Genomic DNA, 27,852 nt, shown 5'->3' with positions numbered 1-27,852 from the left:
ACAAAATTGGTATCTCAAAGAGAGGATGGAATTTCTTACCTCACAAAATTCATCGTGAGTTTAAGATGGTTTTATTTACCCCCCCCCCACCCCACCCCCTAAACTACTGACCTAATAGAGACCGGGTCATCTTCGTGAAATTTATACTTTTCGATATTTTAGAATTGGCTAGGAAACTATATTGCCATTATTTGGTCACTTTTCTAATGATTATTGATATTCCTCTATTGGTTCTAGTTCTATAAATTTGACTGCCATCTCTCATTTGGTCTATTAACTTTGATTGTCATCTCTCAATTGGTCCATCAACTTTGATTGTCATCTCTCATTTGGTCCATCAACTTTGATTGTCATCTCTCAATTGGTCCGTCAACTTTGATTGTCATCTCTCATTTGGTCCATTAACTTTGATTGTCATCTCTCAATTGGTCCGTCAACTTTGATTGTCATCTCTCCTTTGGTCCATTAACTTTGATTGTCATCTCTCAATTGGTCCATCAACTTTGATTGTCATCTCTCATTTGGTCCATTAACTTTGATTGTCATCTCTCATTTGGTCCATTAACTTTGATTGTCATCTCTCATTTGATCCATTAACTGAGTGTCATCTCTCATTTGGTCCATTAAATTTGAGTGCCATTTCTCATTTGGTCTAATAACTTTGATTGTCATCTCTCGTTTTGTTCTATTAACTTTGATTGACCACATTCACTTTTCTTGCAATCTCTCACTTCGTCTTAAAACTTTGGTTGCCATCTCTCACTTTGTCTTGAAAATTTGAATGTCATGTTTTATTTTGTCTTGAAGCTTTGATTGCTATCTCTCATTTGGTTTTGAAACTTTGATTGCCATCTCTAACTTTGAACTGAAACTTTGTTTGCCATCTCTCATTTGGTATTGAAATTCATATCCCACTTTGTCTTGAAACTTTGAATGTCATATTTCATTTCATCTTGAAACTTTGATTGCTATCTCTCATTTGGTCTTGAAACTTTGATTACCATCTCTAACTTCGAACTGAAACTTTGATTGTTATCTCTCAATTGGTATTGAAATTGATTGCCATCTCTCACTTTGTCTTGGAACTTTGAATGTCATATTTCATTTCGTCATGAAACTTTGATTGCTATCTCTCATATGGTCTTGAAACATTGATTGCTATCTCTCATTTGGTCTTGAAACTTTGATTGCCATCTCATAACTTCGAACTGAAACTTTGATTGTCATCTATCATTTTGCATTGAAATTGTTTGTCATCTCTCGCTTTGTCTAGGAACTTTGAATGTCATATTTCATTTCGTCATGAAACTTTGATTGCTATCTCTCATATGGTCTTGAAACATTGATTGCTATCTCTCATTTGGTCTTGAAACTTTGATTGCCATCTCATAACTTCGAACTGAAACTTTGATTGTCATCTATCATTTTGCATTGAAATTGTTTGTCATCTCTCGCTTTGTCTAGGAACTTTGAATGTCATATTTCATTTTGTCATGAAACTTTGATTGCTATCTCTCATTTGGTCTTGAAACTTTGGTTACCATCTCTAAGTTCGAACTGAAAGTTTGATTGCCATCTTTCCTTTAGTCTTGAAAATTCGATTGCCATATCTTACTTCATCTTGAAACTTTCATTGCCATCTATCATTTCATCCTGAAACTGATTGCCATTTCTCATTTACTATGAAAAATTGACTGCCATCTCTCATTTCATCTTGGCCTTAACACATCAATTATCAGTCACTATTTGGTCTTCCCTCCGTGGGGAGGTAGTACTGTCAGTGTACCTTCAACGGTACACTGTAATAATTACTGAAGGGTCTTTGTAGCGTCCCTCGGACCCGAGTTGTAGCCACATTTTAGCTTGATACTTGACCATCCCTGTTCTATTTTTTTCCATCTTCTATCGAATCTCTCTCAACATTGAATGACCTCCAGGCACCAACGCCCGGCCAGATTGCCCAAATACTATACACCGATCCTTTGGTCTCTCTTCGGTGTCCAGAAGTACGTGTAGACGCAGGTGAACAGTAAAAGCAACAGGCCAAACATGATGCTGAAGGTGTATAGGATGATCGATGCGTCGTACGTTCCCGTCACCTCCCGGAGGACTCCTGTAGGAAAAGGGTTATTCATTGGATAAATTAACACATCATTAGTGGGGTGAGGTTTTGGTAATGTGTGGTATATTGTGAATGTCTTTCTCATGAAGTATGTCCCTTTCACAGTTAGTGGTGGAGTACAGCACTGGAGAGAAAAAGATAATAAGAACAATAGAAAAAGTTCACTACAAGTTTAAAGCACTGATGCAGCAATTACTTTTATTAGAATTTGTTTAAAAGAGGGTCTACTTTCAAAATACAACAACAACAACAACAACAACAATAATAATAATGATAATAATAATAATAATAAAAATAATTAGAAGAAGAAGAACAAGAAGAAGCAGAACAAAAAGAAGAAGACTCATCGACTGTATTCACCTCCCAGTGGTCCCAAGGTAGCAAAGGCGAACACACGCAAAAGCTGGCTGATCCCGAATACAGATTGCATTCTTTCAATACCCAAAACTCGTATTATGATGAAGACATCTAAGACGTACATGATGCCCAGTCCAATGCCCAAAGAGCCCATCGCCAGTAACACCAGGGGGTAGTTGCCTGACACAGGCAACAGTGCTGTGAAGGGTAGAAATTTTATGGTTAGTTATAGGTCTAGTTATGAAAAAAAAAAACTTATTTTTCATCATAATTATGATAATAACAACAGAAGTCCCAAGCCTAATGCTAGTATTTGTAAAAGTAGTGATAATGAGTTTTTTTTTAATAAAGAGAAATCACAGTATCATGATACATACATTTTTTTATGTCATAAATTTGTTAGGATTTTCACACGTGTTATTTTGAATACTATCAAATATTAGACTATGAATAACACATTAAAGATAGAAATCACTATAAATACACTGAAACTTGATACTGTATGTCACAAAAATACATTGATTTCATAGTCGCTATACATCAGCAATAACATACATTGATATCATGTTTTTATTGTGTATGGCATAACATTTGAAGGTATGCAGCATATTGCTCTTACCATTTGCTGCCAAAATGGCAATTATTTGAGCAAAAGCATAAAGGAGCCGGACATTCACCCAAGAGAAGTCCACCACTGCCGCGCAAACTGCTCGCGTCACTAGATCGGAGAAGGCGGCTACGGACATCGCCCTAGCTGATTCCTGCAGGCTGTATCCGGCGTCGTTCAAAACGAAAGGTACAGTCGACTGGCGGAGAAGACAGAATTGAAAGGATAGGTCATTGAACTGCTGTCTGATCTACAGGTAATCAAACTTACAAATACATGATGAATACCCAGGGTTGTGGTGGCCTATTGGAAACGTTCTTACCTAGCGATCTGCCAGACTGGGGTTCGAGTCACGCTCAAGCTCGATAGTTTCTTGTAGTGTCTGTAATCTCACTATCCTTGTGAGCTAGGGAGGGAGACTTTGGGTAAGCCTATAGGTCTACCTGCTGAGTAATCAGCAGCCATTGCCTGGCCCTCCATTTTCCTAACTTAGGTGGAGAGTGGCTTGGGTGCTGATTATATATACAGTTAGTCTCTAGGGCATTGTCACTATCCATTGCACCTGCCATTCATGAGTGTCCTTTAAATACCAGACTCCTCTTCGCCCAAGGACTAACCCCATGTGATGTAGGGAACCAGACCCAAGGGTATTAGTGAAGGATTATGTATACCTATGGCCCGCTAGAAGAACCAATCCCCATCTTGTAGGGACTGTAAGGTCGTGTGTCCTGTGAGAATTGATGGAGCCCTATGTGTCATTCTAACTCAGAGCCACCACAGGGGAAAGTTACCCCAACTACAGTTATTACATGCTAATATTGATGCTTGTATAAGTGTATGTGATTAATAACTGTCAGGCGCCATTAGATAAAATCAACATCTGGCCAGTATCCATATATTCATTTATCTATAAGCCATTATTCGTTGAGCGTTAAAGGACTATTGTTATTGTTCTAGAAACAGGAATTCTTTTGGCCAAGAAATGCAAATTGAGAATGAATAATGAATGCCATCTTTATGAACACTGCAATTATATACCTTGGCGAAAATAAAAAAGAGAGATCTAAACATTATGCTGTGCAATACTCACGAATACATTTAGAACTGTGGTAATGGAGATGCATGTACAGAGAGCTGTAGTGATGACGAGAGGATCCCGCAGTACAGAAGGCTTGTAATGACTAAGGAATTTTCTCCAGACTCCTTCTTCCTCTTCGAGCTGTTGGGCGCAATTACTTCTATGTTCCTTACTTCTCTCACTTCTCTGTGCATCAGAAAAATAAACCAAATCCAATTTATCAGAAAATTGCAGTTTTGTCACTTCTGTACAGCAGATATGAAAATTAACCAAGTGCAATTTCTCAAAGAAAAATTTTAGTTTCGTCACTTCTCTGTAAAACAGAGAAATAAACGAAACCCAATTTCAAATACAATTTTAGTTTTTCCACTCCACTGTACAGCAGAAAATACACTAAATACAATTATCACTGAAAATTTTAGTTTTGCCACTTCACTGTACAGCAGAAAAATACACCAAATTCAATTATCAAAGAAAATTTTAGTTTTGCCACTCCACTGTACAGCAGAAAAATACACTAAATTCAATAATCACAGAAAATTTTAGTTTTGCCACTCCACTGTACAGCAGAAAAATACACCAAATTCAATTATCACAGAAAATTTTAGTTTTGCCACTCCATTGTACAGCAGAAAAATACACCAAATTCAATTATCACAGAAAATTTTAGTTTTGCCACTCCACTGTACAGCAGAAAAATACACCAAATTCAATTATCACAGAAAATTTTAGTTTTGCCACTCCACTGTACAGCAGAAAAATACACCAAATTCAATTATCACAGAAAATTTTAGTTTTGCCACTCCACTGTACAGCAGAAAAATACACCAAATTCAATTATCACAGAAGATTTTAGTTTTGCCACTCCACTGTACAGCAGAAAAATACACCAAATTCAATTATCACAGAAAATTTTAGTTTTGCCACTCCATTGTACAGCAGAAAAATACACCAAATTCAATTATCACAGAAAATTTTAGTTTTGCCACTCCACTGTACAGCAGAAAAATACACCAAATTCAATTATCACAGAAAATTTTAGTTTTGCCACTCCACTGTACAGCAGAAAAATACACTAAATTCAATAATCACAGAAAATTTTAGTTTTGCCACTCCACTGTACAGCAGAAAAATACACCAAATTCAATTATCACAGAAGATTTTAGTTTTGCCACTCCACTGTACAGCAGAAAAATACACCAAATTCAATTATCACAGAAAATTTTAGTTTTGCCACTCCATTGTACAGCAGAAAAATACACCAAATTCAATTATCACAGAAAATTTTAGTTTTGCCACTCCACTGTACAGCAGAAAAATACACCAAATTCAATTATCACAGAAAATTTTAGTTTTGCCACTCCACTGTACAGCAGAAAAATACACCAAATTCAATTATCACAGAAAATTTTAGTTTTGCCACTCCACTGTACAGCAGAAAAATACACCAAATTCAATTTATCACAGAAAATTTTAGTTTCGCCACTTCTCTGTACAACAGAAAAATAAACCAAATGCAATTTATCGTTGAAAATTGTAGTTTTATAGTAGACCAGAAAATAGGACACCTTGTCATGAAAATGTTTTAAGTTTGATACAATGTTTAAGTATTTATTGATTAGATATTATTCTTACCTCCTCCTCCAGAAGTGTTTGGGTCGTGTCACTCGGGGCTTCCTTATCTTGAGGAGTGGGCAACTTGAGGTGCCACTCGACAGGGTGGAAGAGTGCCGTCGCAGGAACAGTCAACATCATCAGACAGCCTGTGGTCGATTTGCAAAGACAAAAGTCATGTTACAAAATTACAGAAGGGTGGATTGAAAATTTTCATCTTCGACTGCTATGAAATCGTGATAAAAAATTTATAACATTTGAATGTTTGTGCTGGTCAGATTACAGCGTATTTAACAAAGGTTGTTTAGTGTAAAAAAACTGCATAAAATCAATATTTTGCAGTTTCATGTATCATTAAAGAAACTTCGAGGATGGAAATTCTATTTTCACCATGGTGTTAATCTTCATAAATCAATGTAATTAAAGAATTGTGTAATTAATTTGGACAAACCATAACTTGCCACATTCAACAACAAATATTTAACCAAGGCAAGGGAACTCATTAATAAACGAAATTAGGAGTCCAAAAGGAACTTAATCAAACCCAGATTGAACTATTTCGTATGATACATAGGCTATTATATAATAAGTTCCCACTAGACATGCGAAAGACAAGGCATTAAGGCTTTCAAAAAGGTGAAGACTTCCTTGATTTCTAAGTGTTTCGTTGATGTGCATTTTTCAATTAACGCGGAATACTCTTTGTGATATTCTAAATACTTGAGAATGTATACGAAAAACAGATTTTGTAGGTCTTGTAGTGCGTAGGGTTTCCCAGTGTGATTTTTATTATAATCATGGTAACAGTAGTATGCGTATTAACGGTAGTAATTGTAGATGTAGTAATAATGAGCTATATTCTTCTAAATAAAGAGGAAACACAGCATCGTGGGTAGAAAAAATTATTTTATATGTCAGTTTCGTCAGTATTTTTACATGTGATATTTTAATACGATCATATATCAAACCATGAATAACCCATTAGAAATCGAAAGCACTACAAATACATTCAAACTTAATATGTCCTAAAAAAAAAAAAATGGATTTCATAATCGATATACAGTACCTGCAATGACAGTAGCCCACTCGAAGGACAGATGCTCCTGCAGCCAAGAGGCCAACAAGGGCATGGCGATGAGACCGGCAGACCCACCGGTCACCATGATTCCGTTGGCCAGACCCAGACGTTTCTTGAAGTATTTCGCTGACATCAGATAACAACTGTTTATGCAAATGCCGCCTCCCGTACCTTTGGGGTAAATACACAGATTGTAAAAGAAAAAATAAATTCTAAGTATTGTATGGTGCTATACGTATTATTATTATTATTATTATTATTATTATTATTATTATTATTATTATTATTATTATTATTATTATTATTAATACTTGCTAAACTACAACCCTAGCAATTAGAAAAGCTCCAACAGGAAAAATATCCCAGTGAGGAGAGAAAATATGGAACCAGTAAATCGATGTAAAATATTATATCCTACTTTTGTTAATCAAAAGTAGTTTTGTACAAAATAGTTCACAACTGATAAGATAATTCTGTTAAGCCTATTGGCAGAAAAATTAGTGTCAGAGTTAGCCTGTAGAGAAAAAAAGAACCTGGCGATTGCATATAGAAATGTATAAATTCAAACTTGTTTTATCTTAAAAAGATAAATTTACTGGTTCCAATTATTTGTATTAATACTATAGCTTAATTCAGACATATATATATATATATATATATATATATATATATATATTTATATATATATACTGTACACATATATATATATACATATATATATATATATATATATATATATATATATATATATATATATATATATATATATAATATCATGGTATTAGAATGACATGCAAAATGCAGGATAAGTATTTTCCAATGTTGTGTTTAAAATTTAGAGAAAATATTCGCAAAAAATAAAACTGCCAGGTGCCAAACCGTCTTTTGCCAGTGGAACACTATAGTAAAGAGGATACGGCACTACACAATAGTTTGATTTTGTTTTTATTAGCGATTTTACAGAAGAGGACAAATTGATTACCATAAATTTGTTTGGTGATGTAACCTAGAAACTTGGTCTAATTCTATTGAATACTAGTTGATAACAGAATTAAGAAAAACTTTATTGGTTTGTATGGAATTAAGTAACCTATTGTGACAGGTGTAGTAATGCCTGTTTAAAAAAATCAGAAGAAGAAAAACTTATACAAGTTTACCCCCAAGTACTACAAAAAAAATTGCAACCATTGCAAAGCAAAACTCAACTGGCCTTTAAGTTGGATATATATATATATATATATATATATATATATATATATATATATATATATATATATATATATATATATATATATATATAAATAAGGTAACTGAACCTATGAAGGCAACATAAACAATAGGTCTTACCACTCAGTAAGGAAAACGTAAGGAGGAAGTACAGGGGACTGCCTGAGACACTAGCTGACAGTATGAGCGACGAAGCAGCCACGAATGCTGACGTCATAGCCACAGGACGTAGGCCGAACTTGCTGCCCAACAGGCCTGCCCACGGACCTACCAGGAAAAAAATATTCTGATTAGACCTTGAAATAGTTCAAGGGCTTCGAAATGAATGTGCACTGTATTCAGAAAACACAAGTGAGTATGTGTGCAGTTTTTATTTAGGGTTTCAACGGACTGCTGGAGAACCATCAATTTAAATGTATTGAGTTACTGATGTCATGAAAGTTTTCACTGTATATGGGTTCATCTAAGATGCAATAGTCATTTGTCTTCTAGAGATACACACGTTGATTGAGATATATATATATATATATATATATATATATATATATATATATATATATATATATATATATATATATACTGTATATATACAAGGCTAGAAGAGAGACTTTAGCTATGGTAAGTAGCTCTTCTAGGAGAACGACACTCCAAAATCGAACCATTGTTCTCTAGTCTTGGGTAGTACCATAGCCTCTGTACCATGGTCTTCCACTGTCTTGGGTTAGATTTCTCTTGCTTGAGGGTACACTGGAGCACACTATTCTATCTTATTTCTCTCCCTCTAGTTTTTTTAAGGTTTTTAGTTTATGTAGGAGATATCTATTTTAATGTTACTCTTCTTAAAATATTTCATCTTCCTCTTTTTTTCTTTCCTCACTGGGCTATTTTCCCTGTTGGAGCACTTGGGCTTATGGCATCCTGCTTTACCAAGTAGGGTTGTAGCTTAGCAAGTAATGATATATATGTATATATATATATATATATATATATATATATATATATATAGATATAGATATATATATATATATATTTATATGTATATATACATATATATATATATATGTGAGAGAGAGAGAGAGAGAGAGAGAGAGAGAGAGAGAGAGAGAGAGAGAGAGAGAGAGAGAGAGAGATCATCAAATTCTGTGAAGCCTTGTAGAAAATCATTATATTAATCTTGAAATTTTACATTTCGAAGAACTTTAAAGTTTTTCATTTATCAGTTAATTCCGGAGTATCCAAATATGTTGTATCTTAATATCTTCACCGCCACAGTATATTTTCATCGCTCAACCAATGTATTCCTGATGAAGAGTCACCTAAAATAATTGATTCGAATTATGGGTCGACACCAAAAGATAAATGGAGAAATTTAAATGTAGTTTTCCTGTTCGTTTGCTTTTAATAACTATAATGATAGATTAAAAATCCGGTTAAAGAGAACAAAATTAATTCTCGGTAATGTTATTGCATTCGACTAGTGTTTACAAATTTCATTTAATAATTATTGTTATTAGCTAAGTTACAATCTTATTTGGAAACGCAGGATGTTACAAGCCCAAGGGCTCCAACAGTCAAACTAGCTCGGTGAGGAAAGGAACAAAGAACTGAATAATGTGCCTGAGTGTACCCTGAAACAAAAAGAATCTACCCCAAGACAGTGGAAGACCATGGTACAAAGGCTATAGCACTACCCAAGAATAGAGAACAATGGTTTGATTTTGGAGTGTCGTGCTCCTAGAAGAGCTGCTTACCATTGCTACAGGGAATTAGCCACTGAACAGTTACAGTGCAATGGTTAACCGTAGTTCTTTCAATGCTATAAGAAACAATAACACTCATGCTTTCCAATATGAAATATAAAACTTACCTGCTAAGTTCCAAATCAAAGACTGAAAATTAAAAAGCCAAGTCGTCAGCGTAGGTGTTGCCTCTAGTTCACGCAGCCTCTCGCCGTAGAAAATTCCAAAGCATGGGCCTTGCGTGGTCATCATCATCTGTGGGAATTTAACGATATTATTATTATTATTATTATTATTATTATTATTATTATTATTATTATTATAAGTACACTGCAGATTTAAGGTTTGTGTGACCAGACGGGGATTTGAAGTTTCAGTGACTAAAACTTTTTTTTTTTTTTTTTTTTTTTTTTTTTTTTTTTTTTTTTTTTTTTTTTTTTTGAGTCACTGAACCGTTGATTTGAGGTTTGGGTGACTTATGCCGATTTAGGTTTGTGTGAGTAGACTTTGATTTACTGTGTGTATGATGGACCGTTGATTTGATGTTTGTGGAACTAAACCTTTTGTTTTAGTTTTGTATAACTAGCCCTTTGATTTAATTATTTTATAACCAAGCAACTGACTTAATGTTAGTAGACACAGGAAAGCATGTTTTTTTTTTTATCGAAAAATGAACTATTGAAACTTGAAATATCAAGGAAAAAGCTATAAACAAGACATTCAATTCCAGTGCAATGGAAATTGTGACTAGAAAATGTTTCATAATAATAATTGCATGCATGCAGGAGTTATTTTCAAACGCAGGTTTAGTAATATAAACGTACATTCGAATCTAAGCAGATTTTGATGAACAATTTGAAACTTCAATCAAAGGAAAAAAATGTTTTGGTGGACATACAGTGCAAATGGTGTTGGCAAAGACGATGCACCATCCCCATCCACCGTCAGGGGGTTCCTGCTCTTCAGCCTTGCAAACATCGGTGGCTTCATCTGCTAAATCAAGAAGAAAGACAATTTATTATTATTATTATTATTATTATTATTATTATTATTATTATTATTAAGTTGGAAAAGAAATATGCTATAAGCCGAATGGCTCCAACAGGGGAAAATAGCCTAATAAGGACAGGAAATACGGAACTAAATAAACTACAAAGAAGTAATGAACAATTAATCATAACATATTCCAAGAATGGTAAGAGTGGGCCAAGATTCGACAATTTTAAAGTCAAGGGAAAAGTATGGAGGGAAACAAATCTTCCAAAATAGATGGCCACTGATTATTTTCCTCAGATATGAATACACTGAGAGAGAGAGAGAGAGAGAGAGAGAGAGAGAGAGAGAGAGAGAGAGAGAGAGAGAGATATCAGCTGTTAAATATCCTTTACTGTTACCAGGGAAGTCTGTTAAATAAGAAAGATAATTTTTTGCAAAATAGGACAGTGCACAATATCTTAAGACCATTTTACAATACATAAGCTTCCTTCACCTATTAAAGCTCATATTAGCTTTTAGCCTAAATAAAGAAATTTTTAGTCATATATATTTTTTGAATGCAAAGATATTTCCATGTAATGAATTTTACGTCTAATTATCTCAAAATATTAAAAATCAAAATGCAAGCAACGATATTAATTAGATTTCTTGTGCTAGCTTACCAAAGATTAAATGAGTCTAAAATTGCTGGCTGATTTCCAGGTAAAGCCGCCACACTTAAAAGAGTTGTTATAACCCTGCACCAAGGATGCCAAATCGTTTGAATTTTCGTTATGGTGTTAAAATGTTAATGAGCAGTGTAATCTGAATGAAAAATGGGGGACTCATATCAATATTTTCACGGTAGAAATTCGCATGCAACTGCAGTATGTGTAATCAAATGAAAAACGACGTTCTCACGCCAAAATGTGGAAGAAATTCCACGCCCAAGGACAGTTGGTGATATTTCTTAGTCATAACCAATAGCAATGCTTTATTTATCTAAAAAATGAATTGTATACATTGGTAAAGCTTTTAGATGTATCGGAGGATATGACAAAACATGGAAGGTGTATGAAATTTAAACCAGGTCGACAAATTTAAACCAAGTCGACAAATAATTGATCATACAAATCAGCGGTGAAGATAAATATGTAGGTGTTTTAAAGGAGCGGGATGATATTTCGGATAAAGGTGATACAAATAATATAATGTAAAGAAGGGTACTATATACTTTAGTAAGACAATCATAATTTGTGTTTCAAAATGTCATCTTATCTTTCTTCTCGATAACTTCTGCCTTTTAGCATAAGTAATGTGTTTCTTACTATAGATAACGCCTGCCTTTTAACAAAAGTAACATGTGAATATTTAGACATCTTTATTGTTAGTTCATTTACTTTCGAAGACAATAATGTAAAAAACAGATTTTCTAATGAAGAAAATCTGACGTTACTGCTCTAAAGTCTATTAGTTATACCAATCGAATTGCAGCATTTCATCAAGAAATCAGAACAGTTTGGTAGTAGGGTGTAGGATACTAGATCACTTTTTTTTTCTTTTATAATGTCCTTAGCAGTATAACAATTTTTTGCGTGAATGAAATGATAAAATAAGATTTTTGGAAGATATCTTTATGGCCTTTGTACTGTAGATGGGTACACTGTGACTTTCGTGTAGCCTAGGCCTGGTGTTAAGCGCAATGGCAACAGCAAAGATAATTTTTTTAGCAGAGATAAAGAATGTTCCAAGCAGAAATAAACATGCTTCCAGCAGAGATTAAGAATATGATCCCAGCAGAGATTAAGAATGTACAGTATTGATTACTACTACTATTACTATTACTTGCTAAGCTACAACCCTAGTTGGAAAAGCAGGATGCTATAAGCCCAGGGTCCCCAACAGGGAAAATAGCTCAGTGAGGAAAGGAAAAAAGGAAAAATAAAATACTTTAAGAATAGCAATAACAGTAAAGTAAATATTTCCTATATAAACTATAAAAACTTTAACAAAACAAGAGAAAGAGAAATTAGATAAAACAGCGTGTCCGAGTGTACCCTCAAGCAAGAGAACTCTAACCCAAGACAGTGGAAGCCCATGGTACAGAGGTTATGGCACTACCCAAGACTAGAGAACACTGGTTTGATTTTGGAGTGTCCTCCTAGAAAAGCTGCTTACCATAGCTAAAGAGTCTCTTCTACCCTTACCAAGAGGAAAGTGGCCACTGAACAATAACAGTGCAGTAGTTAACCCCTTGGGTGTAGAAGAATTGTTTGGTAATCTCAGTGTTGTCAGGTGTATGAGGAGAGAGGAGAATCTGTAAAGAATATGCCACACTATTCGGTGTCTGTGTAGGCAAAGGAAAAGTGAACCGTAACCAGAGATAAAGATCCAATGTTGTACTCTCTGGCCAGTCAAAGGCCCCCATAACTCTCTAGTGGTAGTATCTCAACGGGTGTCTGGTGCCCTGGCCAACCTACTACCTGATAGCAAAGATAAATATGTTTCAAGTAGATATGAAGAATGTTTGTTACACAGATTTAGTATATTTGCAACAGAGTTTAAGAATGTAATGATGATAACAGCAAGAATAAGTTTGAACCAGAGGTTAAGTATGTATTTGTAGCATATAATAATGGTATTGTAGTAGTGATTAAGAATGTGTTTGTAACAAATATTGCTGTTGCAATTTCTTATTATCTTGAGTCACCAATCATGTGAAAGATAATTTCTTTCCTAAATAAACTGGTCCTTTCTTATTTTGTAGCAGATCGATCCAACTCTTCAAATATAGCAAGGGTCCAAGAATATACGGCAATCAATTGTAAGCATTTAGTCTTCCCCCCCCCCCCCCTGTACAAGTACACCCACCAAAATAAATGTGTCTACACCTTATAGGCATGTCATTTAAATTGCTTTTCTTAAACTATGAACGGCTTTTAAAATATCTCTCATTACAAAGAAACAGACACTTACCTTTTTTCTCATTGATCTTAGAAACGATAACACTTTTCGTCTGAACCTTTTTTTCCATCGATAATGTGTTGAGTGTTTCCACCTCATCAGACTCAGGTTGTGTTTTCCAAGCATTCAGGCCTTGGTTTGATGAATGGACAATGTAACTGATCGTCATTGTTGTATCTGTAATCAAAACAATAACATTTTATCTTAATTATTTAATAAAATTTCCTAATGAATTACAAAACCAGCATCACACAATAAGTCTAGGTGTTTAGACTCATGTTTTTGTGCGCCGTTTGTTACTTTTAATTAGATATATGTTTCACATGTTACGTAATGCTGAAACGAATGGAAATTATTACTATGTCTTAAACTAATAACTTTCATTATTTACTTGAGCACAAGAGAAAAAGAATCACTTAATTCAAGTGAAATTATGATGCAGCGTTTCCACTACCTTTTTCAATTCCCTCTTTTTGTGTTAACATGATACCGTATCAGAAAGATGGATATTTTTAAAAATTTCTCTACTCAAAATAGAAGAGGAGTTTCTGGCCCGATATTTGAAGCATCTAGTTATGAAAAAAAAAAAAAACTCTCTTTCTGTGGCGTTGTTCAGCAAAACATCTTTGGTCATACTGCTGCTCATATAAACCATTTTACTAGGCTTCTACATACGTAACTTCAGATCTCTCTCTCTCTCTCTCTCTCTCTCTCTCTCTCTCTCTCTCTCTCTCTCTCTCTCTCTCTCTCTCTCTCTCTCTCGTGATATGCTTAACGACAGTAAAAATACTATCAATAAAGGCGGTAAGTCTGCAGTTTGTAATAATTGCTCAATGCTTCACACCATCATTTGATACCTATCTGAACAAAACAAAAATTATTTGTGTGTTCCATCTACATATACTGTTCAACGCATCTAAATGCAGTGGCACACCTTGTAAATGGCATTGAACCCGTTGAACGACAAATTACAGATGAGCCTCTTCTCCAGAGACCAGAGTCAGTCAGCTGCTGTGAGTGAAATTCAATAATTAAGGTTTAAGGTCGATCAAGAATGCAGAGGCAAGGGACAGTTCAAACTTCTGTTATTTATTTATGAAAGATCTATTTAAATGTTGTTACTGATCTTTAAATATGTTATTTTAATTGTTCATTACTTCGCTTGTAATTTATTCATTTTCCTGATTTCCTTTCCTCGCTGGGCTAGTTTTCTCTGTTGGAGCCCTTGGGTTTATAGCATCCTGTTTTTCCAGCCATGGTTATAGTTTAGCTAGTAATGATAACGATCAGCGCCTCCTCTCCATCCAAACTAGGACCAGAAAGGGCCAGAAAATGGCTTCTTGTGTCTCTGCAGGTAGACCTATAGGCTCCCCCAAAATCTCCCATCCTTCCTTGGCTAACAAGGATGGTGAGACTGCAGTCCCTTACCATGTACCAATATTGGTAAAAAATATATGAATATAATGGTAAAGGTTTGAAGGTAACTCTGAATGGCAGGGGCAAAGGACAGTGACATTGCCCTAGAGACTGACCATATACACATATTATCAGCGCCCAAGCCCCTTTCCACCCAAGCTAGGAACAAGGTGGGCCAGGCAATGGCTGCTGATGACTCGGCAGATAGACATATAGGCTCCCCCAAATACCCCCATTCCTTAGCTCACAAGGATGGTGGGATTGCAGCGACCAAAGGAACTAACGAGGCTGAGCGGGACTCGAACCCCAATCTGGCCATCACCAGTCAGGGACGTTACCACATCGGCCACCACATTTCTTATGTTCTAATGTTCTTCAGTGATGGTGAAAATGAGAAATGTGTGGTAGTTCATAATTTTAGTATTGACTGATGCAGATAGGCCTATTTTTTTCTTTCTTTTAAGAATCTGAAAATGGAATTATTTTGACTCATGTGCAAGGATGGCTTTGGCCGATGATTTCTATGCAAAAGTATGTGACACAGGAAAATGCAGTGTTGTAAATCTTAAAAAGCTTCCTACTGTTAAAAACCTGAATTTCCAAAAAAGAATCTTCATTAGATCGACCATAAATGTAGCAGGACACTCAAAAACCAAACCAATGTTCTCTAGTCCTGGATAGTGCCATAGCTTCTGTACCATGGTCATCCGCTGTCTTGGGTAGAGTTCTCTTGCTTGAGGGTACACTCGGGCACACTTTTCTATCGTATTTCTCTTCCTCTTGGTTTTTCTTTTAAGTTTTTATAGTCTATATATGAGAGATCTGTTTTGGTGTTGTTGTTTTTTCTTAAAATATTTGATGTTCATTACTTCTCTTAAATAGCAGAGGCAAGGAACAGTGACATTGCCCTATCAAGCAGGACAATGCCCTAGAAACTGACCATATGTACCACATGATCAGCGCCCAAGCCCCTTCTCCATCCAAGCTGGGAACAGGGAGGACCAGGCAATGGCTGCTGATGACTCAGCAGATAGACCTATAGGCTCCCCCAAACCAACCAAACCCCCATCCTTAGCTCACAAGGATAGTGGGGTTGCAGCGACCAAAGGAACTAACTAGTATGAGCAGGAAACGAAGACTTGTAGTTTATTTACTTATTTCCTTTCTTAACTGAGTTATTTCCCTGTTGAAGCCCTTGGGCTCATAATTTAGCATTCTGTTTTTCTAAGTAGGATTGTAGCTTAGCTGTATTAAGTAGAAAGAAATCAAGAGTCAATATTTTCAAGTCAGTTCATAACCAATTAGCAATCAACAGCCTATGAGGACCATGCAGGGCTTTGAACCACTAAACAAACTTATTTAATGCTATGCATTAATTAATTTTGCTACAGGAACTTATTAAAAGCTTAAGATAAAGACGACTGGCGGAAGTTGGCCGAAGCCCTTTGCGTCAATAGGCGAAGAAGATGATAATGACGATGACAGGAACTTATATATCAACTATTTTGAAGTTAGTTCGTCATTACCCTTTTCACCCATCAGCACACACACACAGAGAGAGAGAGAGAGAGAGAGAGAGAGAGAGAGAGAGAGAGAGAGAGAGAGGTGCCTAACTGCCGTAACTCAACAAGTTGTTGGTAGAGTTATAGAATAATATTCTCTGATAGACCACGATGGAAGTAGCCTATCATGAATAACGGGGAACCATTATTAATTCGAAACAACACATTTACGGGCTACCAAAGCGAATGTAATTGTTCAGTGGTCACTTTCCTCTTGGTAAGGGTAGAAGAGACTCTTTAGCTATGATAAGCAGCTCTTCTAGGAGAAGGCACTCCAAAAATCTAACCATTGTTCTCTAGTCCTGGATAGTGCCATAGCCTCTGTACCATGGTCTTACACTTTCTCTTGGGTTAGAGTTCTCTTGCTTGAGGGTACACCCAAGCACACTATTTTATCTTATTTTTTCTTCCTCTTGTTTTGTTAAAGTTTTTAGTTTATATCGGAGACATTTATTTTAATGTTGTTACTGTTCTAAAAATATTCTAAGTTTTCCTTCTTTCCTTTCCTCACTGGGCTATTTTCCCTGTTGGGGCCCCTGGGCTTATAGCATCCTGCTTTTCCAAATAGGGTTGTAGCTTAGCAAGTAATAATAATAATAATAATAATAATGGAACTACATTTTCTTGAAGCGCACGCGCGCAAGATCATTTCATCAAACTACCAGTACTGTACCACTAGACTGAGCAGTGATCACTGATCACTAATCACTCATTCTGAAACCAGCCGTCAAAGGTGAAACATCGGTCAACTCCCCAAGCAGCCGGTGATGCCAACTCCAATGGTGAGTAAGATTTCCTTGATACACATAATCAGATCGTAATACCATATAGATGGAACATCTTTACTAATCTGTGCCTGCAATAGCTTTAATTTATATTGTCACCTTTACAGATTTCTCTCCATTATTGAAGCTTATTATCGTGGTTACTGAATTCGTGTACCGTGTGGCTCTGGCCTCCCCCTCTTTTTTTTTTTTTTTTAAAGAGAAATGGTTATTGAATTTCATATGGTTCTTTGAGTTTAACGAGAAACTTATCTAAAGTTGCTTCGAGTGCTTCCGTTTCACTACACTGCTTTTCTCGACAGTTCGGTATAATTTCTCATGTAGTCCCGTGAAAGCTACTAGAGAACTAGTACTATACGCTAAAGATATTCAGGAATAGTTGGTATAATTTCCCATGTAGTCCCGTGAAAGTTATTAAAGAGCTAGTACTATACGCTGAAGATATTCAGGAATAGTTTGTATAATTTCCCATGTAGTCCCGTGAAAGCTACTAGAGAGCTAGTACTACACGCTGAAGATATTCAGGAATAGTTGGTATAATTTCCCATGTAGTCCCGTGAAAGTTATTAAAGAGCTAGTACTAAACGCTGAAGATATTCAGGAATAGTTTGTATAATTTCCCATGTAGTCCCGTGAAAGCTACTAGAGAGCTAGTAATACACGCTGAAGATATTCAGGAATAGTTGGTATAATTTCCCATGTAGTCCCGTGAAAGTTATTAAAGAGCTAGTACTATACTCTGAAGATATTCAGGAATAGTTTGTATAATTTCCCATGTAGTCCCGTGAAAGCTACTAGAGGGCTAGTACTACACGCTGAAGATATTCAGGAATAGTTTGTATAATTTCCCATGTAGTCCCGTGAAAGCTACTAGAGAGCTAGTACTATACGCTAAAGATATTCAGGAATAGTTGGTGTAATTTCCCATGTAGTCCCGTGAAAGCTACTAGAGAGCTAGTACTATACGCTAAAGATATTCAGGAATAGTTGGCATTATTTCCCATGTAGTCCCGTGAAAGCTACTAGAGAGCTAGTACTACACGCTGAAGATATTCAGGAATAGTTGGTATAATTTCCCATGTAGTCCCGTGAAAGTTACTAGAGAGCTAGTACGATATGCTAAAGATATTCAGGAATAGTTGGTATAATTTCCCATGTAGTCCCGTGAAAGTTACTAGAGAGCTAGTACGATATGCTAAAGATATTCAGGAATAGTTGGTATAATTTCCCATGTAGTCCCGTGAAAGCTACTAGAGAGCTAGTACTACACGCTGAAGATATTCAGGAATAGTTGGTGTAATTTCCCATGTAGTCCCGTGAAAGTTACTAGAGAGCTAGTACGATATGCTAAAGATATTCAGGAATAGTTGGTATAATTTCCCATGTAGTCCCGTGAAAGTTACTAGAGAGCTAGTACGATATGCTAAAGATATTCAGGAATAGTTGGTATAATTTCCCATGTAGTCCCGTGAAAGCTACTAGAGAGCTAGTACTACACGCTGAAGATATTCAGGAATAGTTGGTGTAATTTCCCATGTAGTCCCGTGAAAGCTACTAGAGAGCTAGTACTACATGCTGAAGATATTCAGGAATAGTTGGTATAATTTCCCATGTAGTCCTGTGAAAGTTACTAGAGAGCTAGTACGATATGCTAAAGATATTCAGGAATAGTTGGTGTAATTTCCCATGTAGTCCCGTGAAAGCTACTAGAGAGCTAGTACTATACGCTAAAGATATTCAGGAATAGTTGGTGTAATTTCCCATGTAGTCCCGTGAAAGCTACTAGAGAGCTAGTACTATACGCTAAAGATATTCAGGAATAGTTGGCATTATTTCCCATGTAGTCCCGTGAAAGCTACTAGAGAGCTAGTACTACACGCTGAAGATATTCAGGAATAGTTGGTATAATTTCCCATGTAGTCCCGTGAAAGTTACTAGAGAGCTAGTACGATATGCTAAAGATATTCAGGAATAGTTGGTATAATTTCCCATGTAGTCCCGTGAAAGTTACTAGAGAGCTAGTACTACACGCTGAAGATATTCAGGAATAGTTGGTACAATTTCCCATGTAGTCCCGTGAAAGTTACTAGAGAGCTAGTACGATATGCTAAAGATATTCAGGAATAGTTGGTGTAATTTCCCATGTAGTCCTGTGAAAGCTACTAGAGAGCTAGTACTACATGCTGAAGATATTCAGGAATAGTTGGTACAATTTCCCATGTAGTCCCGTGAAAGTTACTAGAGAGCTAGTACGATATGCTAAAGATATTCAGGAATAGTTGGTGTAATTTCCCATGTAGTCCTGTGAAAGCTACTAGAGAGCTAGTACTACATGCTGAAGATATTCAGGAATAGTTGGTACAATTTCCCATGTAGTCCCGTGAAAGTTACTAGAGAGCTAGTACTACATGCTGAAGATATTCAGGAATAGTTGGTATAATTTCCCATGTAGTCCCGTGAAAGCTACTAGAGAGCTAGTACTACACGCTGAAGATATTCAGGAATAGTTGGTGTAATTTCCCATGTAGTCCCGTGAAAGTTACTAGAGAGCTAGTACGATATGCTAAAGATATTCAGGAATAGTTGGTATAATTTCCCATGTAGTCCCGTGAAAGTTACTAGAGAGCTAGTACGATATGCTAAAGATATTCAGGAATAGTTGGTATAATTTCCCATGTAGTCCCGTGAAAGCTACTAGAGAGCTAGTACTACACGCTGAAGATATTCAGGAATAGTTGGTGTAATTTCCCATGTAGTCCCGTGAAAGCTACTAGAGAGCTAGTACGATATGCTAAAGATATTCAGGAATAGTTGGTGTAATTTCCCATGTAGTCCCGTGAAAGCTACTAGAGAGCTAGTACGATATGCTAAAGATATTCAGGAATAGTTGGTGTAATTTCCCATGTAGTCCTGTGAAAGCTACTAGAGAGCTAGTACTACATGCTGAAGATATTCAGGAATAGTTGGTACAATTTCCCATGTAGTCCCGTGAAAGTTACTAGAGAGCTAGTACGATATGCTAAAGATATTCTGGAATAGTTGGTGTAATTTCCCATGTAGTCCTGTGAAAGCTACTAGAGAGCTAGTACTACATGCTGAAGATATTCAGGAATAGTTGGTATAATTTCCCAAGTAGTCCTGTGAAAGTTACTAGAGAGCTAGTACGATATGCTAAAGATATTCAGGAATAGTTGGTGTAATTTCCCATGTAGTCCTGTGAAAGCTACTAGAGAGCTAGTACTACATGCTGAAGATATTCAGGAATAGTTGGTATAATTTCCCATGTAGTCCTGTGAAAGTTACTAGAGAGCTAGTACGATATGCTAAAGATATTCAGGAATAGTTGGTGTAATTTCCCATGTAGTCCTGTGAAAGCTACTAGAGAGCTAGTACTACATGCTGAAGATATTCAGGAATAGTTGGTACAATTTCCCATGTAGTCCCGTGAAAGTTACTAGAGAGCTAGTACGATATGCTAAAGATATTCAGGAATAGTTGGTGTAATTTCCCATGTAGTCCTGTGAAAGCTACTAGAGAGCTTGTACTACACGCTGAAGATATTCAGGAATAGTTGGTACAATTTCCCATGTAGTCCCGTGAAAGTTACTAGAGAGCTAGTACGATATGCTAAAGATATTCAGGAATAGTTGGTATAATATCCCATGTAGTCCCGTGAAAGCTACTAGAGAGCTAGTACTACACGCTGAAGATATTCAGGAATAGTTGGTACAATTTCCCATGTAGTCCCGTGAAAGTTACTAGAGAGCTAGTACGATATGCTAAAGATATTCAGGAATAGTTGGTGTAATTTCCCATGTAGTCCTGTGAAAGCTACTAGAGAGCTAGTACTACATGCTGAAGATATTCAGGAATAGTTGGTATAATTTCCCATGTAGTCCTGTGAAAGTTACTAGAGAGCTAGTACGATATGCTAAAGATATTCAGGAATAGTTGGTGTAATTTCCCATGTAGTCCCGTGAAAGCTACTAGAGAGCTTGTACTACACGCTGAAGATATTCAGGAATAGTTGGAATAATTTCCCATGTGGTCCCGTGAAGTTACTAGAGAGCTAGTACTACACGCTGAAGATATTCAGGAATAGTTGGTATAATTTCCCATGTAGTCCCGTGAAAGTTACTAGAGAGCTAGTACTACACGCTAAAGATATTCAGGAATAGTTGGTATAATTTCCCATGTAGTCCCGTGAAAGTTACTAGAGAGCTAGTACGATATGCTAAAGATATTCAGGAATAGTTGGTATAATTTCCCATGTAGTCCCGTGAAAGCTACTAGAGAGCTAGTACTACACGCTGAAGATATTCAGGAATAGTTGGTGTAATTTCCCATGTAGTCCCGTGAAAGTTACTAGAGAGCTAGTACGATATGCTAAAGATATTCAGGAATAGTTGGTATAATTTCCCATGTAGTCCCGTGAAAGCTACTAGAGAGCTAGTACTACACGCTGAAGATATTCAGGAATAGTTGGTGTAATTTCCCATGTAGTCCCGTGAAAGTTACTAGAGAGCTAGTACTACACGCTGAAGATATTCAGGAATAGTTGGTGTAATTTCCCATGTAGTCCCGTGAAAGTTACTAGAGAGCTAGTACTACACGCTGAAGATATTCAGGAATAGTTGGTGTAATTTCCCATGTAGTCCCGTGAAAGCTACTAGAGAGCTAGTACGATATGCTAAAGATATTCAGGAATAGTTGGTATAATTTCCCATGTAGTCCCGTGAAAGCTACTAGAGAGCTAGTACTACACGCTGAAGATATTCAGGAATAGTTGGTGTAATTTCCCATGTAGTCCCGTGAAAGTTACTAGAGAGCTAGTACTACACGCTGAAGATATTCAGGAATAGTTGGTGTAATTTCCCATGTAGTCCCGTGAAAGTTACTAGAGAGCTAGTACGATATGCTAAAGATATTCAGGAATAGTTGGTATAATTTCCCATGTAGTCCCGTGAAAGCTACTAGAGAGCTAGTACTACACGCTGAAGATATTCAGGAATAGTTGGTGTAATTTCCCATGTAGTCCCGTGAAAGCTACTAGAGAACTAGTACTATACTCTAAAAATATTCAGGAATAGTTGCATTGAAACCCACCAATCCATATTATTATTATTATTATTATTATTATTAGATAAGCTACAACCTTGATTTGTAAAGCGGGATGTTATAAACCCAAGGGCAACTGCGAAAGTAGCCCAGTGAGGAAACGAAATAAGGAAACAGAATACGGATATTCTCTTGCAACACAAATCTCATTATTTTAAAGTTTAAACATTTAAGTCGAAAGAGAAATTTAGTATGCTCTTTGGGAGCCTTGTAATTTATTGGTACGGAATAGAATTTCAAATTATGACTGAAAAAAAAAATTAAAAACATTTTAAAGGGGAAACAAATACAAAAACACCATCCAAGGTTCCTTACTCAACCTAAAGTAGGAACCGTATCCTTTCCTGTTGGTGGGGGTCGGTTACGCCCCCCTGAGACTAAGTCTCAATCCAGTGTTTGCTTCAGTCCTGGCAAGGTAACCCTAAATTATTATACTTCGTAAGTCTTAACACTAGCTTCATATTACCTCGTATTCCAAACCAAAATAAACAAAATTTTCCCCAAAAAGAAAATCTATTCGACAAGTAATAAGGAAGTTTACACCTGTCTCAACAAACTAATGTACATTCACCCGTGCCCTGTGTATGCTGAAAGGAAATATCAATAAATATATCAATAATAAAAAAAAAAAAGGTAATGTAGGCTTTGTCAGCAGGTAAGATCATCCTAAGTGACTACTAGGCCCATGTCGATCAGATGTTCTTAAATGTATATTGATAATTCACAGAAATTATGAGAAACTCATAGGTTTTACTTTGCCGACTTTATTCAATGAGAGAGAGAGAGAGAGAGAGAGAGAGAGAGAGAGAGAGAGAGAGAGAGAGAGAGAGAGAGAGAGAGATATGACTGGATATATTAGATAGTCTTATAACACCATACACTGAAACAAGACTCCGTTGCAAAACCTTGTGATGGTATGAGAACATCATAACCTGTTTCTTACCGTCTTAAGTTTTAAATGTTATATAACCGGACTGTAGTTTATCTGCTTTCATTGTCAACAATTTCTGTGTCTACATGCAGTTCTATGGACTATGCAACGTCACATATAGTTCTGTCATTCCGCAACCAAATAGTTCAATGTGAATTGTGCGTTAAACTATATATATTTATTTTAGTATTTTATGTCACGTATTCTCAAGAGAGACCTTGTTGAAATTATATTTTCTGATATAGAGATTAACATATGGCACCGTAGTTCAGTTAGTTCTTTATGCATATTGCAAAATATTTCTCATAATTCTGACCATCCTTCGTATTCAGATCTTCTTAGACTGTAGGCTGTCATCTTGTACGTAGTACTAGGTATACATTTAATTCTAAGTCTTACCGTCTCCGCGATAAGACTTGATACTACGTACTATTATAAGTGTTATTCCGGCTGAGACCAGTGTGTGCTGATCTTGCTGGTGAATCAATCGTTGGAAGTTTAAAGTTCACACTTGCAGCGAAGGTTTCGCTTCGTAGTTTATATGACACCTGTTTTATTTAAACTTTGTTAATGATCTCAATCATTTTTGTTATTTATTATCTATTACTTCTTATTGATAGTTTATTATTAATTTCGTTATTTCCTGTTCTCACTGGCTATAAGTCCATGCCGGACTCCTTGAGCTTATACCATCCTTTTCCAACTAGATTGTAATATATAAATTAATTATTTGGCACTGAATCTTAAATTTAACGTTTAGAATACATTTTGCATATCTATGACAAGTCATTCAAACCCCTAAAAAAAAAGCGTTTTGATTTGTGTTAAAATTAACACATTTATTTTAGAATTTGGTATTGTTTCTCTTCTTAAGATCTATAAACGTTCAGGATTTTTCAAATTGGGTTGTATAGCCCGGTGCAGGGGCTTGAGAGGCCATTCAACCCTCAGGTACAACTCTAGGAAAACCTTAAATTTGTCCTATGAAGCAACAGTTAATAGAGGTTGGATATCAAGAAGAAAGAAAAGAAGCGGGACCGGAGGTAAGCGAGCGCAGCTGGGGCCTGAAGGAACGCTGTAAGTTTTGCCTACAGTGCACCGCGTCAGGTGGACTGATGGCACTACCTAGGGTTATAGCTTAGCTAGCAATAATAACAACAACAACAATAATAATAATAATAATAATAATAATAGGGATTTTCAGTTATTTGTTTTAAATTTCAAGTTTAATAACGGTGTTTCCCGTGCTTTGCTTTTTTTTCTGAGAATATTTCTTATAAAACTGGAAATTTTAATTAGCATATTGAGCTTGCCGAGAGTGCAAAATAGACAGAGGAAAGAAAAGTGGCAAGGAAAATAGATCACTAGATTGTTTGCTGAAAAAGAAAAGTACAATTGTTTGCTGAAAAAGAAAAGTACAATTTGATAGATATTTGATAGATATAACGATGAGAAAAACGGTTGAACGAGGTACATGAGGTTGTTTGAAGCAAACAGCAAAACATGAGATATGTTTAAGTAAATGAGAGGGTGTGAAACTTTGGGTGTAAATGCAAATAAGTGAAGTGAGGCGGGAGATGTGTATGTACAGTACCATTCCATGATGGGGTTATAGGGGCAACAGGAAGTGTCGTATATATGAAAAAAAGAGCAAGTTGCAAACTACTATGGACAATGAACTAGAACTTTATGGAGAATAAGGCTTTATATCAGATTTGTTGTATGTTTTTTTTAAATTGTCACACCATATATGGGCAGGGGATTATGTAGGAAATTATATGCAGGGAAAAAGTCGTGAACAGATGGACCTCAGAATGACAGAAGGAAAAACTAATATACTGCATGCTGTAAATGTAGACCTAGGTTGATAGAGTGAGTATTTTGAAGTTCTATAGAAAGAAGAATTTAGAGGAGAGATTGAATTGATAATGCAAGTTTCGTTTATTTCAAATTATTATTCATAACAGCTACCCGTAATCAAAATCTTCGACGAGTGAGCAATACTGAAGTGTAAGAGGTGGATGTAAGGTTGAGAATACTTGTGGAAGTGACTGACTGGTGAATAGGATTTATGGACTTTGAACTAAACCCAGGGTTGGAGTTTGTGATTTATATATCTGTGGGAAGACCATCCATTCATACAATGATTTAAAAGGTAAGGAGTTGGACAACAAGGTGGAAGTGGTATTATTATTATTATTATTATTATTATTATTATTATTATTATTATTATTATTATTAGCCAAGTTACAACCCTAGTTGGAAAAGTAAGATGGTACAGTACAAGCCCATTGGCTCCATCAGGAAAGCAATCAAATGCGGAAAGGAAATAGAGAAGTAAGGTATATTAATCTTTATATGACAAATAATACACACACACACGTGTATATATATATATATATATATATAGGCTATATATATATATATATATATATATATATATATATATATATATATATATCACACGCACACACACACACACACACATATATATATATATATATATTAAGATTAGTAACAATGTTTGAAACGGTCTAATCATTTACTAGTTATGAAACGAGACTAATAAAGACATTGTCGGGATTGCAAATTAAATTATTCTAGATAATAGTACTTTAACCCCAAGTCTATCCGATTAGTCAGTCCGTGACAATTAATATATATATAATTTTTTTTTTCAAATCATGTATATAAAATGCTGCACTTCGAGAGTTGGATATGCGTTAGAGAAAGAAATACCCTTTCATATTGACCTATAATCTAGTCACAAGAAATTTGAGATTTGATGGTAAATGAAATGTGTGAGTGTTACAGATACATTTACAAAAGCTCATTTACAGCATATTGAAAGCGTTGTTTTAATTTTGCCAAGTGAAAAATACACAAGTCTACGTTGCCAATGCAATTGCATTTGATAAATACAATGTCACTCTAGAGTTTACCTTTTGTCTGTAAGAAACTTCGAAGAATGTTATTTACCAACTATTTGTTCACAAGACAGTTCTCCTTACGTAATAGTCAAGGTTGTATTCTTCTTCCCCGACCACTCTGTTTGTCAGCAACCACTATCTATAACTAATCGCGTTGCTCGAGTGAGCGAAAGAGCAACAGTAGCCCTACTATCACTCCTGCAGCTCTGCTGTGAGTCTGTGACGTCGTCGAAACGGTTGGCGGACCGTATCTGAGTCTAATCTGTTGCCAAGGGCTTGAGAGTGTGAAGTCACTAGTTCTGCAGCATTGCTAATTTTTATTTTTTTAATGATTTTGTGTTAATTGAAGGATGGTTGGTTCTGTATGTTTATATCGGATGTGCAATATTACAGTATTTTGGATGTTATATATTTTCATTACATTATCAGACTAGAGGGCAGCTGCATCTGACCGAAATGAGGAAAGCAATATCTGGTAAATTTCATCCAGACATTGATCTCTGTGAAGTAGGCCTAGTATTTCAATAGCGCTTTCTCAACAATAATCTGCTTCCTCTAACAGAAAAACTCGAGAAAATATATCATGAATAAACAGTTTGGCAGAAAACTTCCACAGCAGTGGTTACTTCGGCTTCATGCAACTGTATTTAGCACATACAGTACTCTCTCGTTATCTGGAAACTAGGATCTTTCTATTTGAAATCCTTTTTCACTCCATACATCTAATGCCTAAATTATGCAATTTTCACCAATCGATTATCCTCCATTTTTTCCACATGACCAAGCCATCTCATGTTACTCTTATCCCTCTACCGAAGCTGACCATTTGCCCCTTCTGTGCCTCCTACTATTTCTCACCATTCTATTTCTTAAGCTACATATACTAAGTAAAAAATCAGTCTTTAGAGATTCAGTTTTACACTTTAGCATTATAACCGTGTCCTCCAACGTCACGCCTGAGATGTTCCTTTGCAAACACCCTGCTACTTTCCTTGCTCTGTCTATTCTAAAGCTTATCCTCTCCCATAATTCTATCATCAATTATTTTTACTTCTGAATACCTGGACAAATTAACCACTTCCAATGCTTTATTATTCCTATGCACATTTAATAGATTTAGGCTGCCATCTTAATCCAATTCACCCTCTCAGTCTTAATTTTTATTACATTCAAGTCAGACATATTCCTTTTCTAACGACCATCACTAACTTCTGTATTTTCCATTTCTACTCTATTCATGACTCATTTTCCTATACCCATCTCTCGGCTTTCCGTGTGTATCTGATGTCCTTCTCTGATTTCCCATGTCACTCACTCCATCCATGAATATATCAAACAGCCCTTAACAC

General features: G+C 35.9%; 2 protein-coding genes across 5 annotated transcripts in view; one reads left to right on the top strand and one right to left on the bottom strand.

Moving 5' to 3' along the window:
• Window positions 1-100: 100 nt before the first annotated feature.
• Window positions 101-26,737, bottom strand: LOC137627630 (monocarboxylate transporter 13-like). Of its 4 annotated transcripts, none has more exons than XM_068358745.1 (11): window positions 26,585-26,737; window positions 13,774-13,938; window positions 10,721-10,815; window positions 9,951-10,077; window positions 8,204-8,350; window positions 6,845-7,027; window positions 5,800-5,927; window positions 4,177-4,350; window positions 3,099-3,285; window positions 2,483-2,677; window positions 101-2,113 (listed from the first exon to the last, which is right to left on the bottom strand). In XM_068358745.1, exons 2-11 carry the CDS (start codon window positions 13,928-13,930, stop codon window positions 1,968-1,970), a joined length of 1,539 nt encoding a protein of 512 aa, XP_068214846.1. In that variant the 5' UTR covers window positions 13,931-13,938; window positions 26,585-26,737; the 3' UTR covers window positions 101-1,967. The 4 variants fall into 4 exon arrangements, with proteins under 4 accessions (XP_068214846.1, XP_068214845.1, XP_068214848.1 ...); XM_068358744.1 differs by having other exon boundaries at window positions 26,516-26,724; XM_068358747.1 differs by having other exon boundaries at window positions 10,721-10,812; window positions 26,516-26,724.
• LOC137627629 (monocarboxylate transporter 7-like) overlaps window positions 17,416-27,852 on the top strand; it is a 75,904-nt gene continuing 65,467 nt past the window's right edge. Inside the window, exon 1 of the mRNA XM_068358739.1 lies at window positions 17,416-17,521. The gene's annotated coding sequence lies outside the window, so the exon portion shown is untranslated. The remainder of the gene's footprint in view (window positions 17,522-27,852) is intronic.

The sequence above is a fragment of the Palaemon carinicauda genome, chromosome 35, assembly GCF_036898095.1.
Source record: "Palaemon carinicauda isolate YSFRI2023 chromosome 35, ASM3689809v2, whole genome shotgun sequence".
Classification (NCBI taxonomy): domain Eukaryota; kingdom Metazoa; phylum Arthropoda; class Malacostraca; order Decapoda; family Palaemonidae; genus Palaemon; species Palaemon carinicauda.
The sequence above is the reverse complement of the archived record's forward strand: the minus strand, read 5'-3'. Positions and strand labels throughout refer to the sequence as shown.